We start from the raw sequence: 16,167 nt of genomic DNA on the forward strand, positions 1-16,167 counted from the left end.
TTCTTCTATGACTATGTTTTCAAAATTTCCAGCACATTCCTACAGAGTTACTAAATTTGCAGCAAAATTCAGAGGCATAGTGCAATTTTTTGTGTTTATTTTTCATTGAGTATCTAGGATGCATATAATTATCTATGCCTATTTTGCCCTCTTAAACATTAATTTAAGCACAATTTTACTTAAGCCATGATTTAGCAGGAAGATGAAGCATACACGTACAACTCTTCCATAAACATAAAAAGTGCTTATTTATAAAAGTAGTCATTTTCTTAATTTTAGATATCATGGCAGTCAGAAAGATCATCTAAATCATTTTTAAAAGATTCATATCATAGTTGAATGTAAGATTTACAAAGACAGGGAGAGAGAGGATGCTTTGGGCATCCTCTGCTACATTCCCAGGCATGGTATCAGAGAACTAGATTGAAAGTGGAACAGCAGTAACGCAAAACGGCACCATCCATGCATGGGATGTGGCTACTACATGCTACACCACGATGAAAACCCAAATCATTTTTATCTAAGGCACAAATTCAGTCCTGATCATTAGTTGCTGTAGAAATATGTGTTCATTTGATCAAATTGAAAAACCTGAACATGGTTAACACTGGAATACAAAGGTGCTATACTGGAAGACAGTTGTATTGTAGAATTGCAGGGTGTAGAGACAGTAAAAATCAACGCCCCACAGATTTTAGGCATACTGGGTAAAAGCTTTCTGTGTTGGTTGTATCCTAATTGCTATTTTGTAATTTGTCAAACAAAAAAAAAGGTACGCTTGCGTGGAAATATTTCTGCATTCATTAAATGTCTCCCATTGTTTGACACTGCAGAGTGTACAGTATATACCCCTATCGAGTGTATGACTCATCATGTAATGAATTGTGATTAGACCAAATGTGAACTTGAGGACAAGGATAAATATGATGTGTTTGGCATGTAGCTGCCCATGAGCTTAGAAGGCCTGACGATGTCTTTCCTTTTCTGGAACGTCACCTGGGAGTTGAGCTTCCTGTCTGTCACATGTGTGCTTCCTATTGGTTTTCTTTCTTTCTTTTTTTTTTTTTAAGAAAAACCAACATGAATTTAATGTTATTCAACATATAGATCATATTCAAATTTCACTAAATATTTATTTAAAAGCCCATTAAAATTTTCCTACCCCAGCACCTTCCAGAATCAATCAACCTTCCTGCATTGAATGTAACTTTCTTCATCTCTTTTTTTTTTCAAAAAAATTTTTTTATTTGTTATTAACATTGTATTATGTGATACAGGTTTATAAGCACTGGGGATTCCCCCCACCCCTCCCATACCGCTCCCCCCATAGTGGATTCCTCCACCTTGCTGCATAACCACAGTTCAAGTTCAGTTGAGATTCCTTCATTGCAAGCATATACCTAGCATAAAGTCCAGCGTCTTATTGTCCAGTTCAGTGGCCTCTTGGGAAGACCTTCTCTGGTCTGAAGGTAGAGCTAACAGAGTAAAGTTCTGGTCAGTTAAAATCCCCAACAAAACATCAGCATCAATATACAACGTTATGGAATTAATTGACATAGTATTTAGTGAATAATATGTTAAAAAATAATGCAAGTTCAATTCTTCAAAACATCTGGGTTGAGACAGTATCAATGACAGGTTCAAAAAATAACAAACAACCAAGCAAAAATTACAGGTTAAATCAAGGCAAACATGTGATATCTGACATAGTATTGAGTAGACAATATGTTAAAATTACATGTAAGCTCTTGACTACCTCCTGCAACTATTTCAATGCCACCTCATCAATTGAGTTGCGCAACGAGTTTGGGGGTTGTTGCAGAGAAATCTCTCATACCTTGCTGATGCGTACTTGTCCTTTGTGTTCCATCTAATAGGACATGTGTGAGTCCTTGATGACCTATCTTTCTTTATTGTTCTTTGCTTATCTCATCCTATTAGTGTGTGTATATGAGTGTGTGTGTGTAGGGGGAGAGGGGGTTTAGGAGGAACCTTGTTGGTCATTATAGAGGGTGGAGGCCCAGAGCAGAGGTTTCCTTTCTTTATTGTTATTTTCCACTTGATTTCTAGTGGGATGGAGATTTCATCAAGGTAATATCACAGAAATTAGTAATTTGAAATGATTTTATATTATTCAGTTTTAATACAGAAAATTAGACACTTATATTTATTATCTAAGGTATGATGTGTGTACATGCATTACATAACCTCCAGTCAGGATAAATAAATCTTTCACCACTAAGACAACTGGCATTAATTTTAAAATCTTTATTACTAATTTTTTATGATGAAAAATATCCAAAATATCTTCTAATTTATTTTAACAGATAAATATTCAGTAAATTAGTACTAAATTCAATTACATTAAAGTGAAATGGAATGCAGAGGTTTTTATTCCAATCTAGCCACATCTAGGTAGTTATTAATCAACCCTTACTCATATCCTCCCTTTTCCTACCTCCTCATGTCACTCACATAATGACTTTGCATATTATGTGCGATGTGGATGACATGATTTCATTCTTTTTAAGACAGAGTACTATTTGACTATATATACAGACCCATTTTCTTTATTTTTTCAGCAATGGATAGCAACTTAAGTTGTTTCCATTTTTAGGTATTGTGAATAGTGCTTCAGCAAACACTGGAGTCTGATTTCTCTGTGGGAGATTAAATTGTATGACAGGTATACGCTATATATAGTAGGGTTGCTGGATCATATGGCCTGTACTTATTTATATCGGAAAGGCAGATCAGATTTATGCAGAGGACAGAGAGAGAGAAACAGAGAGAGAAAGAGAGAGAGAGAGAAAGAGAGAGAGAAAGAGAGAGAGAGAGAAAGATAAAGGTGTATCGTCTGCTTGGTTGACTGGCCAAATGGCAGCAAACAACTTATCTCCCTGTTTTCTTTTAAGCATTGTAAATCTCTTAGAAATAATGAATTATTTTCATTATTCAATCCATTCAGGAAATATGTGACAATGATTAAAATTACTCAGTTTCATTCTGAGAATGTCATAAGATACAAAGCAACAAAGGTATCCCAACATGCAATTGTTGATTACTAAATTTAAGTACAATAGAAATAATGACAGTGAAAATAAAATTCACAATACTTAATAGTTAGGATGTCTTCCATATGGAATGCTCCTGACACTAAAGAGTTATACTTCAGCATGAAATGTTTCAGAAATGTCATATTTACTAACCATGTCCAGTAAATTTTTCACTTTATTAAACTGCCTGTTATAATTTAATCTTTCTCCAACAGGCAATATAAATTTCACGAATCAGTCACTATGAATATGCATGTGTATTTATGTAAGTTTTTAAGAACAGATTTTATATTTTAGTTTTACTAAAGCTTGTTTCACATCCTTGTTCCGAAGGCTGTAGATCAGAGGGTTCAGCATGGGGATCACTAAGGTGTAAAACAGTGACGTCATCTTGTCTTGATCTAGAGAGTAGGAAGAACTTGGTCTGAAGTACATGAAGAGTATAGTTCCCTGGAAAATGGCAACTGCAGTTAAGTGGGAGGTGCAGGTGGAGAAAGCTTTGAGCCTCCCCTCAGCAGAGGGCATCTTTAAGACTGATAAGATGATGTAACAGTAAGAGACAAGAACTCCTGAGACAGTACTCAGTTCAATGAATCCAAACACAGTGAATAATGCCAACTCATTGAGTTGTATGTCAGAACAAGACAGAATGAACAGAGGGGGCAAGTCACAGAAGAAGTGATTGATCTCATTAGAGCCACAGAAACACAAGCGAAATGCCAATGTTGTGTGTATCAATGCGTCTGTCACTCCCACCAGGTAAACCCCAGCCATGAGCAGGGAACACACCTTGTTGGACATGTTGACTGTGTAGAGCAAAGGGTTGCTGATGGCCTGGTACCTATCAAAGGCCATCACTGCCAGCAGCAGACACTCTGAGTCTGCAAAGATACAGAAGATCAGGAATTGCAGAGCACAGCCATAGAAGGGAATTGACTTGTCTATAGCAAATATGTCCATGAGCATCTTGGGTCCAACTGCAGTGGAGTAGCAGAGGTCACAGAATGAGAGGTGACTGAGGAAAAAGTACATTGGGGTGTGCAGCCGGGGATCCAGTCTGATTAAAGTGATCATTCCGAGATTTGCCAGGAAATTTATGAGATAGACTAGCAGAAACATGGCGAAAAGTGTTATCTTTGATTCATTGTTGGTAGTGATTCCCAAAAATATGAATTTTGTCAAGGAGGAGCAGTTTCCTCTCTGCATTCTTTCTTCTTAATTCTTGTTTAACTTCTAAACAATTGATAAAGCAGTGGCAGACAGATAGTTAATTTCCATGCATTTACAAAATATCAATAAGTAAAATACCACATGTGCCTGCAATATTGATTTTAAGCTACAGCAAAAATATTCTGTCATGTCTTACTCTGTAGCTGTCAGCGTAGTTGATAATTGCAAAAAGGAAACCCAATGAGACTGCTAATTGGAATCTTTGAAATCTAGATGTCATTCATTAATTGTGAGTCTCTATGAAAGCCTTCATTTCTCTTTGCTTTACATCTTATATCTGAAAGAGAATAACTCGTATTATCAGCGTATTGCCATTTCACTAATCACCAAACACTATGCAAGAAAAACACAAACTATTAGTCACAGAAAATATTTGATATGTTTGCAGTAGTTAAATTAACAAGAAAATTGCTATGTCACTAGTTTATTCAGATTTAAATAATATTGTACTATGAAAGTTGTACTGCACTCTAAATGTGTTGAGAAAAATTTACAAAATGCAAAATAGTATAGGAAAATTATTGTATTTGTTCCCAGTCAATGTTGTTTGCAATTATACATGGCATATGAACTAAGTGCCATAATCCTCTTGCACCAATATGTAATGTATTTAACACAGTGTTTACTGCCACTTCTCAGGGATCTGGTTTCCTAGCATGAAGTCTCCTGAAAAGCCAAAAGGAAGTGTTCACCGTAGACCCACCTCAATTTAATATATACTTGACTTTTCACAAAGGGTATTTATTGAGATGCACAGAAACAGAAAGAGACCGAGAAGATAAGCCAAGAAGCTGTCAGCTAGGAGTTCACTTCCAGAATGCCTGCACTAGAGCTGTGGCTGGATTGAGAATAGAGCCAGGCTCTGGCAAGTCAGTCCAGGTCTCCTGTGTAGGTGGCAGAAGACCAAGAATCCGGTTCCATTGCTTAGCCTTCCCAGAGTCCTTATTATCAAGAAGCTGGAGTTAGAATATAGTTATGCAACTTATACACTGCAGGGTGGGTTATGTGAGTCTCAAATGGCAGCTCCTTGCATTGGAGTTTGAATGAACTTTTATAGTGAAACATGTAGATAGTCTCAAGATATATAGGTTTCTTTCCTTGGTTCCCATGTATCTGTACGTGTGAAACACATTTGCAAATGCCCATGCCAAATAGTGGTTTTTAATTGAAATGTCAGTGACGAATATTTTCTGAATCAATTTTTGAGGTCCAAATCAGGCATGGCATGTAGTTCATGTGGACTTAAGTTATTTCGCATATTCTTCCTTGTAATATGATAGTTTAATTACATATAAATTAACACCCCCCCTTTAATTCATAGCATAAGCAAAAGAATAAAACAATCCTCATGAACCTAGATTAAAATAAAATTATTAAAATGTACTATTGTGGTCACCAATAATTTCAGTCAGTTGTGCTTAGTTACAGCATCAAATTATAATTTGTATCCAAAATCTTCAATCTATATTGAACTAAGCAAATTAGTGTAAAAGATTTCATTCATAAATTATTCATTTTTTTAAAAAGTGTTGTATTTTAAATCATATATTTTTTATAATTGAATCTGAGAAACCTACCTGATATGAGCTGGTAATTTGTACTTGCATTCAAGGTCGATGATATTTTATTTTACTGAGTAGCATTTGGGATTTCTATATCCGAAGCTATTTCCCTTAGGTGCTGGTGTTTTACAACAGTATCATTAATTACCTTCTGCTTCTGTATTTTCCCATGTGACTGTGTCAAAACTTCTTGGAAAGTTAGGACTTTAACTCTTCATTGTGGCTATGCAATTGATCTATGTCATGGTAAAAACTGTTTATTAATCTGATATCTATGACTTAGTCCTAACTACTTCCAGAAGAGTTTACACCAGCACATGTGCATTAGCAATCTTGTAACTTTATCCATTTCTCCTGACATTGGAGAATTTTAAGTTACTTTTTTTTTAAAGATTTATTTTTATTATTTTTTTATTGGAAAGGCGGATATACAGAGAGGAGAGACAGAGAGGAAGATCTTCCGTCCGATGATTCACTCCCCAAGGGTCTCCCACGCGGGTGTAGGTTCCCAAAGCTTTGGGCCGTCCTCAACTGCTTTCCCAGGCCACAGGCAGTGAGCTGGAAGGGAAGCGGGGATGCCGGGATTAGAACCGGCGCCCATATGGGATCCTGGGCGTGCAAGGCAAGGACCTTTTAACCACTTGCGCCACCGCGCCGGGCCCAATTTTAAGTTACTTTTTGACCTATAACATTATGGATTATTCATTACTTAAGCAGATGCTTTGTTTTATTTAGTATACTGTCTTCCAGTTGCATCCATGGTGTCACATGTGTCACAACTTCTTCTTTTGATGACATACATCTTGTTATTGATTCAACAGCTGAGCATCAGCATTGTTCCTGGATTTGGGTTTGTACAAACAATAATGCTATGAGCACTCATATCAATACTTAATTTAAAAGTGGTTATATCACCATCATTGCAACACTCTGATTCACTAACCATCCATTCTTATTTCCTTGATTTCTGACTATGTCATGTTGTCCACACTTAGAACATTCCTAGTGATTACATACAAGTTGTTCATGTAAGAATGCCTGTTCTAAAGTTAACCTTTAGAAATAAAATTTGTGGATTTGAAAAAAAATCCATGGTACTAGTAAAATAATTTTCAAAGATAATCACATACCTAAACAAATATTTGTTGTCACTGTTTTTAGGATGTATAAGTAACAGTGAGGAAAAGATTGAAATATGTAGATATTGTGGATTATCCAATGAAGATAGAATATATGTATGAGGTTTATGTATTTAAGAATGATTCATAGATTTTTTTTTTCCTTAAGAAGCTGGATATCCTCAAAGTAAACAGATGATAACATTTTAATGGCTTTTAGTAAGCTGACATAGCTGAGTCAAGATTTCACCCATCTGAATGCTAACCCAAATGGTTCAATTTGGATTTCTTTTCTACCTTGAAAACCATTGGTTTAATTTACTTCTTACATTAGCTAGAAATTGTTATATTTTCTCCTAAGTGATATCAATTTAGGTGATAGGGTTATTGAACATAAAATGGTAGTGAGGTGGCACAAATAACATGTTACAATGTACCTTGATGTCACTTAATATGGTTATAATCACTAATAGATGCTTGTTTATTACACATCTAATCGAAGTATGAAAACCAATGTTAAGATGCAGTGTACCTAATGACATTATGTTGTTATGTATTACCAAGGCTAATACGCTGGGGCTAAATAAATCTGAAATGTAACCTAATCAGAATGTACAGATGCGCGTGCATGGGCATGGGGATTGGAGTGTGGGGGTGGATATTGTGACACAGCTGGATGAGCTGATGTTTAAGATGCTCATATCCTTTATTGGAGTTCTCTTTTGATTCCTGGCTCCATTGACTTTCTAACCAGTTGCCTGCTGGTTTTCTGGAAAACAGAAGAAAATATCCCCCGAGTTCTTGGATTCCTACCACCCATGTAGAGACTTGAATGTAGTGTCTGGTTCTTTGCTCTAGACTGACAACAGCCTGGGCTGTTAAAGCCATTTGATCAGTGAACCTGCTCTTTGGAAAATGTTTCCAACTCCCACTTCCTTTGTCACTCTTTTTCAAATCAATGAAAAAACACAAGGGAAGAGGGGAGGGAAGGAATGAGGAGAAAAGGGACAAAGAGAGAGAGATTGGTTTCTTTTAAATGACAACTCATGACAGCATCAACACCAGTGATTGCTGTATTTTCATTATCTTCACCCCCAGAGTCATTTTCAGCCATAAACCATGAGATACCCTTCCAGGTAGGATCTCCTGCTCAGGATCTCCTGCTCTCGTAAATATCAGAGAGCATGTCAGCATGACTAAAGAGGTCCCTGTAGGTCATCATCATGGTGGCTGGAAGGACAAGGTGGCCTCACTAACTTAGCAGGACTGCCAGAACTCAGCTCTCAGGGGTGGATGAAAAGTCAGAAAACAGTTAAGGTAGCATATTCCACACAAATCTCAACTGCTTCAAATTGTGCTGGTGCTATTCTTAGTGCTTTTTTTTATTACCTCAGCTAATTTGTCATTATCTATGATACAGGTACTACATTTTCCCATTTTACATGTGACTTAATGGAGTAATTGTATTATAAATTGCTAAAAGTCACACTCTCAAGCAGGTAGAGATGTAATATATGAAGTAAGGCCAAACTAGAACACCCATAGAATAAATTTAATGACCAAGGTAAAACTTCTTATAGATACAGGTTCTATTTTGTGTTATTTCTTTTTTTGTTTGTTTGTTTTAGAATTCAACATCAGAAATATCGTTTTGTTGGAAAGGGTGATTGATTTGATATAATCATGATGCTGTGCTATAGTGTGAATAGATACATAAACTATGGGAAAAATGAAATAAAGAAGTCTAGCTCATTGACTGGCATGAGGTGCAGCAATTAATCCTCCAACTGTGGTATTGACAGTGAGACCCTAGTTTGTGTCTCAGTGGCTCTGCTTCCAGTGCAGTTCTCTGCTTGTGCCCTGGGAAAGAGCAAAGGAGGAGTCAGGTGTTGGAATCCATCAGGAAGGAATTCCAGAAAAAGCTCCTGGTTCCTGGCTTCAGATCAACTCAGCTCTGGGTATTGTAACATCTGGAGAGAGGGACAGGGCATGAAAGTCCTCTATCTCTGCTTTCTTTAATTTAATTTTCAGATTAAAATTTTTAAAAATTTAAAAAAGAATCAGGCTCAAATATAAACTTTGAGGGATGCATTTCATGTTTTACTAATCACCATAGTTCATTGAGTTTTACCTTATTCATTTGATAAATGACTATTTCTACCAGAGCACAGTTTTTTTCTTGAGAGAAGCAGTGCTTGATTTTGTTTAGCTATTTGTGCACCAAAGACAAGGCGATGTCTTGGAGAGAGGACTAACTTACAAGGATAATAATGATATAAAGAAAAGATGTGTGCATTATCACAGATGAATTTTAGACTACATGTTACAATGAAAGACAGAACAATTACTTTTTCTCAGTCCAGTATTTATTTTTCATGTGTGATTTCTCTATTGACATTTGATGGGTTGGCATAACAAAATATATTCTATCCTTTGAAAAATGTATGATGTAGCATTAATATTGCTGAATGGAAGAAGATGCAAGAAAATATCAGTTGTAAATACAATTTGGTAATAAAGGGTTCAGGGTTTATCAATCCTGTCAAAAATTGACTCACTAAAATGAATATACTTATTGATATATGTTTGACCTCTACCACATCTATCACAACATTAGCATTTTATAAATCATCAAAATATCTTATTTGATACATGGAAGGATATGTACATATTTTAATTGTAACACTAATTTTGATATAGTTACAATTCTATCATCTTACTGATTATATATCATGAACTTACAAAAACAATTTGTTCTTTTTTATTTTTAAAATTTTACTTCTTTTTATAATTACTATTATCATTTTAAGATACAGTTCCATAGGCCCTGGGATTAACATTAGTCATGCTTTTTCCATCCTTCCCTCCCCCTACAAACTTCAGCCTCTGGCAATCACCATTCTAGTCTCAATCTGTGATGTCAACTTTTCTTTTTTTCAGGATTTACTTATTTACATGAAATCAGATTCTCAGGGAGACAGAGGAATGTGGGGAGAAACAAAGACAATTAATTGCAATAATTCACTCCCCACATGGCTGCAGTGACCACATGGAACCCGAGCCAAGACTTGACTCTGCGGAAGTCACAAGTCAGGAGCTACATCTCATCGCTAGGGGGCTGTATCAGCAGTGGAGCAGCTAGGCATGGACGGGCACCCAGATGGATAGGGTATCCCAGGATGTGGCTTTTCCTGCTACCACAGTGAGTGCCTGATTGCACATGAATGCATCAGGTGGGCACCTTTACAACTAGAATGACCTTGAATTCCAGGCCAATATTAAGATGTCATTTTGTTTGTGGTTGAACGGTTTTCCTCTGGGAATATAAGTAGGTATTTCTTTAATCAATTCATTTGCTGTTAGACACTGTGGTATTTTTCTGTTTTTCAGATATTATTAACGGCACTGCAATAAATGTGGAAATTCAGACATGTTTTCAATAGATCTACTTCACTTACAGCTCACATTTGAAAATCAAACATACGAGGCTAATGAATTTAAATTATTTCAATGTGCAAGGAAGTAGGTTTTCTCTTCTGGTGAAGGATGTTGTGCAGTTTCTCTCTCTCTCGCTCTCTCTCTCTCTCTCAAATAGTGCCCTACAAAACGTAACTAGTGATTCACCCAAGAATTGTGCATGAACACAGCCTTAACTACAATTTCTCCTTGACAATTGTTTTCCAGTTTCTTGTCATTGTAGATAGAGAAATCTCATCAGTCACAAGCCAGTGGGCATCTAAAGCCACAAGACCCTAGAACAGACAAAAAGAGATTTTCGGGGCCCGGAGAGATGGCGCAGTGGTTAAGGTCCTCGCCTTGCACGCCCTGGGATCCCATATGGGCGCCGGTTCTATCCCGGCATCCCCGCTTCCCTTCCAGCTCCCTGCCTGTGGCCCGGGAAAGCAGTCCAGGACAGCCCAAAGCTTTGGGACCCTGCACCCGCGTGGGAGACCCAGAAGAGGCTCCTGGCTTCGGATCGGCCGTTGCGCTCACTTGGGGAGTGAATCATCGGATGGAAGATCTTCCTCTCTGTCTCTCCTCTCTGTATATCTGCCTTTCCAACAAAAAAATAATAAAAAAATAAAATCTTAAAAAAAAAAACAGCAGAGGGTGGCTCACATTCTTGGGACCCTGTGCCTGTGCTCGAGACCTGGAATAGACTCCTAGTTCCTGGCTCCAGGTTGGCTCACCTATGGCTGTTGAGGAAATTTGATGTGTGAGCTAATTGTTGAAAGATTTTTTGCTCTGTTTCTCCTCTGCAAATCTGCCTCTCCAATAAAAATAAATAAATCCTTTAAAAAATGAAGTTTCTTATTTGAGAATATAGATTTGAAAGGATGGACAGTGGGGTTGCACTGGTTAATTATCTCTTTTCTTGATAATGTTAGTTCAACGATATAAAATCAGACAATGAAGAGGGACTTAATATATGCCAGATTAGGGATTGTAATATAAATACAACTATATGGACTTTAGGAAATTGTAAAAATATACAGCCACACTTTCTTTACATTTTAAACAGATGTATACACACTTTGGAAATCTAAAATGTGCAGATTAGCCACGTGGAGTGTAGTTGAGAACAATGGCATAATTTAAACTTATTCCTGAAGCATTAGATCAGTGTAGGTAACAATATGTGGAAAGCTAAATGTGTTCACCTAGGTAGAGACATTGGCTTGTATCATCTTTATGTACATAATTCATTGGAAAAATGATTGAATACGTAATATTTTCCTTTTATGTTGCTAATAGAGATCTTTCAAATTAGTGTATAGCTGGTTAAACAGATCCACAACTGCTTACTGATGCTGTAAGATCTTGACTTTTCCAAGAATATGATATATGGCACCCCAATATTTACCCATCTGTTTACTTAATCACTTGATCAGTTAACAACGAGTAAGCAAATGCTATTGAGAAAATGCATATATAGTAAAAATCAAAGAATCCTAATAAATACAAGTTATCATATTTAGAAAATTATTCAGGTAAATGTGGTGAATGTCTTATCTTAGGAAATAATTATTCTTTACGGACTGGGCATTGAAGGTTAACACATTTGCTTAGCAATTATTCATGTCATATTCAGGTAAGTTTTCAAAATAGTAAAACAGGCAGCGAGCTAGGAATGATCTGCTTCTCAGGGGAGGAATGTGGATATTTGACTTGGTTTTGTTATGTCTATATGAAGTAAAATCATAATGCTACCTTTTTAAGAATAATTTTTTTCAGTGCTGCCATCACATCCTTATTCCTAAAGCTGTATATCATGGGGTTAAACATTGGAGTCACAACAGTGTAGAAAAGAGAGAGTAGTTTGTCAATTCCTGCAGAATGATTAGATTTTGGTCTGAAGTAAGTAATGGTACCAGAGCCAAAGAATAAAACCACCACCAGCAGGTGGGAAGAACACGTGGAGAAGGCCTTAGCTCTCCCTTTGGCTGTTGGCAGCCTCAGGATGGTACAGATGATTTTGCTGTAAGAAGCAAGTATCAGCATAAAAGGAATTGCAGCAACCAACATTACTACTATATACACAGAAACCTCATGCACAAAAGTGTCACCGCAGGCTAGCTTGAGAATGGGGGGTATGTCACAGAAGAAGTGGTCAATGTGGTTTGAATTACAGAAAGGCAAAGAGAATATTTGCCAAGTTTGTCCTATCTGGACTGGGATTCCGGTGACCCAGGAGCCCAGGGCCAGCTGAACACACATCTTGTGGTTCATGACCACCGGGTAGTGCAGAGGGCTACAAATGGCCACATAGCGGTCATAGGACATCACAGCCAGGAGGAAACACTCAGCAGTTCCCAGCATAAGGAAGAAGCACATTTGGGTGGCACAGTCCAGCAGAGAAATGCTTCTATCCTGAGTCCAGAGGTTGAACAGAATTCTAGGGAGGATGACAGAAACATAGCAGATTTCTAAATAGGAAAAATTTTGCAGGAAAAAGTACATGGGCTTCTGTAGTTCATTGTCAAGCCTGGTTATTATTATGATGAGAGTGTTTCCAACTAATATAACCATGTAAATGATGGAGAACACCATGAATAGCAAGATTTGGAAGTTTGGAAGATCAGAAAATCCCAGGAGGACAAATTGCATCACTGCGGAGATGTTGTCTTCTGCACGTAATTCTTGTTTCATCTGTGGAAATGATAAAATTGAAATAAGTCATGGCATTGTGATTTTGATTTCTTAGGTGTAATTGTTGTCATATCTTTCTTTTCTTTATGTTTGCTTGATTTTTGCAGTTCCAGATAATGAAAGCATCATGTAATTTCTATTTGGTCAGATAATGGAATGGTGCATTTTTAGCTTTACCAGATGCATTCATATGAAAAAAAAATTCTCTTAAGACAAGTGGTTCTTAGTCTCTGATGATGAGATAGTATTATCTTAAATTTGTTATTCATTTGAATGCACAGTCATAGCAGTGACAGGTCAACTCTTCTTCTCTTAAGTTATGGATGTGTTCACTATTTTATTCTATTGATTTCCTATTCTATACACTCTTTATTTCTCTCTTTCTCTCTGTATATGGATGAAAAGGAATTAGACTATGATGTTTCATCCTTATTATGCTGATTCCTATTTTCACATTTAGATTATGATCTCCTATTGATATTCAGCATATTTTACAAACTATATTATAAATTTTAAATATATGATTCTTTGGTAAATAAATAAGCACTAGTCCAATAAGCACTGGTTTCTAGCTAAAATTCAAGCCTCAGAATCTGTAGTGGATTAAATATGTCCTATTTCTGTATACTGTATGTCTGGGGAAGAGTTGGAAAGTTGGAGTATGTACAAATGACTATATTTTCACCCAATCTTATAGATCGTTTTCAATCATAGTTTTTAGTGCTAAGTCACTTATATGTTATGTGTTAACTAATCTGGAAGTCAGAATGTAATAATCATATACTAATGATACAAAGTATTGGTAATAGTCTAAGTTTCAGTTTCAAAAACAGACACAAATGTGGCAAAAATATTGTATGTGAAAAAGTAGACATCCTGAGAATTTTCTGATTGTGAAAAAGTCTAAATTTCTCTTAAATTTTATAATAATCTAAGTTAAATGTCAAATAATTTAATATGTTGCACAATCCTTTGTAATTATATGCTTGCACCCATGAAAATTTGCAGATACATGTGTTTATCTGAATTTTCAAAATATGAAAGAGCAACACAAGCCTAGATATGATTTATTGTGCATAATACTATGCAGTAATATTGCTTTTCAATATGCCACGTTACAAAAACATTGGTCATACCTTATTCATGTATCATTTTAATCAAGTTTAATCTGTATTTTAATGTGTAGTCATTAGTCAAAATATAAGAGGAATAACTTTAATAGTATCATTTAGTTTTATGAAACAATGTATGTTGTATACAATTCTTAGGCATTAATTATAAATTGAAACATATAATTAATATATAATAGTCATTCAATGCATACTAAGATTATGATGCTTTTTATTCACAGGTTTGTTGTTTTAAGATGATTTAAAATGAATATGAAAATAAAATGATTCATTTGATTTTCAATAAGTAAAATAATATAAAAGCTATCACAATCAATGTATTTGCATGAAGGAAAGTAAGAATAGAGAATGATTTAAAAATTGTTTAGGTGAGGTATTGTTTTTAAACAAAGTTGCAGAGGTGCAGTTCTACTTAAAAATAAGCTGCTTTGGAGAAAAGCACTTCATGCTTATCTGTTCTGATCAAAGATAAATATAATGCTTACCTTTGTAGATTAAGTAAAAATAGAAAACTGACAGATTTTTTTGAATGCTTGCTCAGTTTGTCTTATCTGAAACAGGGATGGATCACCATCTTTAATGCTCCTAATGTAGGCATGAGTATTGCTCATTAAGCACTAACCTTTTTGTACCTTGGGGATCAACTCTTTTTCCAAACAGTCTTCCAACTGAACTAAATCACTCATCTTGCCACTCAAGAAATTTCATGCAAACACCAGACACACCATGGCTGAACTTTGTTTCCCTCAGCACCCAGAGCAGGGCTCTGGTTATCACAGTCTCCAGGGGGACTGACACTAAAATCTTTTGGAACATCTGCACCTGGGAGGAAACCCTTACTTAGCGCAAAGCCACGCTTCCATCTCTACAAATTGCAACAGATTAGACCACCGTGTCATTTACAGATAACTTTGACATTAATTTAGTCAGAAGACATCACTTAAATGCTATACTCCTGAGTTCACTTAAAATCGAAGAAAAGCAACCAGCCATGTGTTACACTGCGTTGCAGTATATCATATTGATTCCCCAATAAATTCTTACCTATAAGAAGGAACAATTATGTCAGATTCTTAGATAATGTCAAATACTCATGTCAATGAAGTGACCCCAAACCTACAAAAAAGCAAAGCAGAACAACACTTTCCAAAAACATTGCAAACATTCTTCAGAATTAGATATTGAACTGAAGGAAAACAAAAAAATTCTAAATAATGACTGTAAGGAAAGTCATTATTTAAACATATATAAATATATATAAACATATATAAACAACAATGTATGTTGTTTATTTAGAGCTTTTATAGCAGAATACATGAACTGGAAGAAACAACCTTGACCTTGAGGAAAAGACAATCTAAGTGATCAAATCAGGAAATTATTAAAAAACTAATAATAAATGTTTTCATTATGGGTATTCCTAAAGAAGTAAAGAAAAAAAAAAAAGGTTTTTGTGAAACAACTAAGCAAAATAATGGCCCCAAAATTTCCAGTTCTTGAAAGATGGAAAGATGTAAGACATACAGCTACACGAAAAAAAGGACCAGAAGCAGACTCAGCCAAAATATGTCTTCTCCAAGGCAGATTATATTCAAACTGATAAAAATTAAACAAGAAGAGAACTATAAAGGCAATAAGAAATATATAGTAGATATTAGGTAAAATCAACTAGACTGACATCAGACTTTTCAGTAGAAGCTCTAAGGCTAGAAGAGTGTGAATTTAAATCAATAAAGAACTTAAAACAAACTAAACAACAAGCTAAAGCTTTCCAACGGAGAATATTAAATCCCAAAAAAGCTATTATTGAAAGCTAAAGGAGGATATTATTAGTTGAAATGTCAGGCACAGAACAATGAAGATATTATGATCCTATTCATTTGTAAGTGTTGACTTCCTATGCACTGAAAACAAACGGCAG

At 35.8% G+C, this 16,167-nt stretch overlaps 2 protein-coding genes across 3 annotated transcripts; both read right to left on the reverse strand.

Annotated features, from left to right (window-relative positions):
- Positions 1 to 3,329: 3,329 nt before the first annotated feature.
- LOC121172244 (olfactory receptor 5W2-like) lies at positions 3,330 to 4,262 on the reverse strand. The gene has a single exon (XM_041004098.1). It carries the CDS (start codon positions 4,260 to 4,262, stop codon positions 3,330 to 3,332), a length of 933 nt encoding a protein of 310 aa, XP_040860032.1.
- Positions 4,263 to 12,165: 7,903 nt separating this feature from the next.
- On the reverse strand, positions 12,166 to 13,391 carry LOC121172320 (olfactory receptor 10AG1-like). Of its 2 annotated transcripts, XM_041004175.1 has the most exons (2): positions 13,364 to 13,391; positions 12,166 to 13,097 (listed from the first exon to the last, which is right to left on the reverse strand). In XM_041004175.1, the coding sequence occupies exons 1-2, from the start codon at positions 13,383 to 13,385 to the stop codon at positions 12,166 to 12,168; spliced, it is 954 nt and encodes a 317-aa protein (XP_040860109.1). In that variant the 5' UTR covers positions 13,386 to 13,391. The 2 variants fall into 2 exon arrangements, with proteins under 2 accessions (XP_040860109.1, XP_040860108.1); XM_041004174.1 differs by lacking the exon at positions 13,364 to 13,391 and having other exon boundaries at positions 12,166 to 13,134.
- Between the last annotated feature and the right edge of the window lie 2,776 nt (positions 13,392 to 16,167).

This window comes from Ochotona curzoniae, unplaced genomic scaffold (assembly GCF_017591425.1).
Source record: "Ochotona curzoniae isolate NIBS_2020 unplaced genomic scaffold, NIBS_Ocur_1.0 scaffold_3171, whole genome shotgun sequence".
NCBI classification, from domain to species: domain Eukaryota; kingdom Metazoa; phylum Chordata; class Mammalia; order Lagomorpha; family Ochotonidae; genus Ochotona; species Ochotona curzoniae.

Excerpts from the sequence above, each read along its gene's own strand:
- LOC121172244 (XM_041004098.1), bottom strand. The coding sequence starts at position 4,262 with ATGCAGAGAGGAAACTGCTCCTCCTTGACAAAATTCATATTTTTGGGA.
- LOC121172320 (XM_041004175.1), bottom strand. The coding sequence starts at position 13,385 with ATGAATAACAAATTTAAGATAA. Across the intron at positions 13,098-13,363 it reads GAATAACAAATTTAAGATAA|CAGAAGACAACATCTCCGCA; the intron begins TACTATCTCATC and ends AAGAATTACGTG.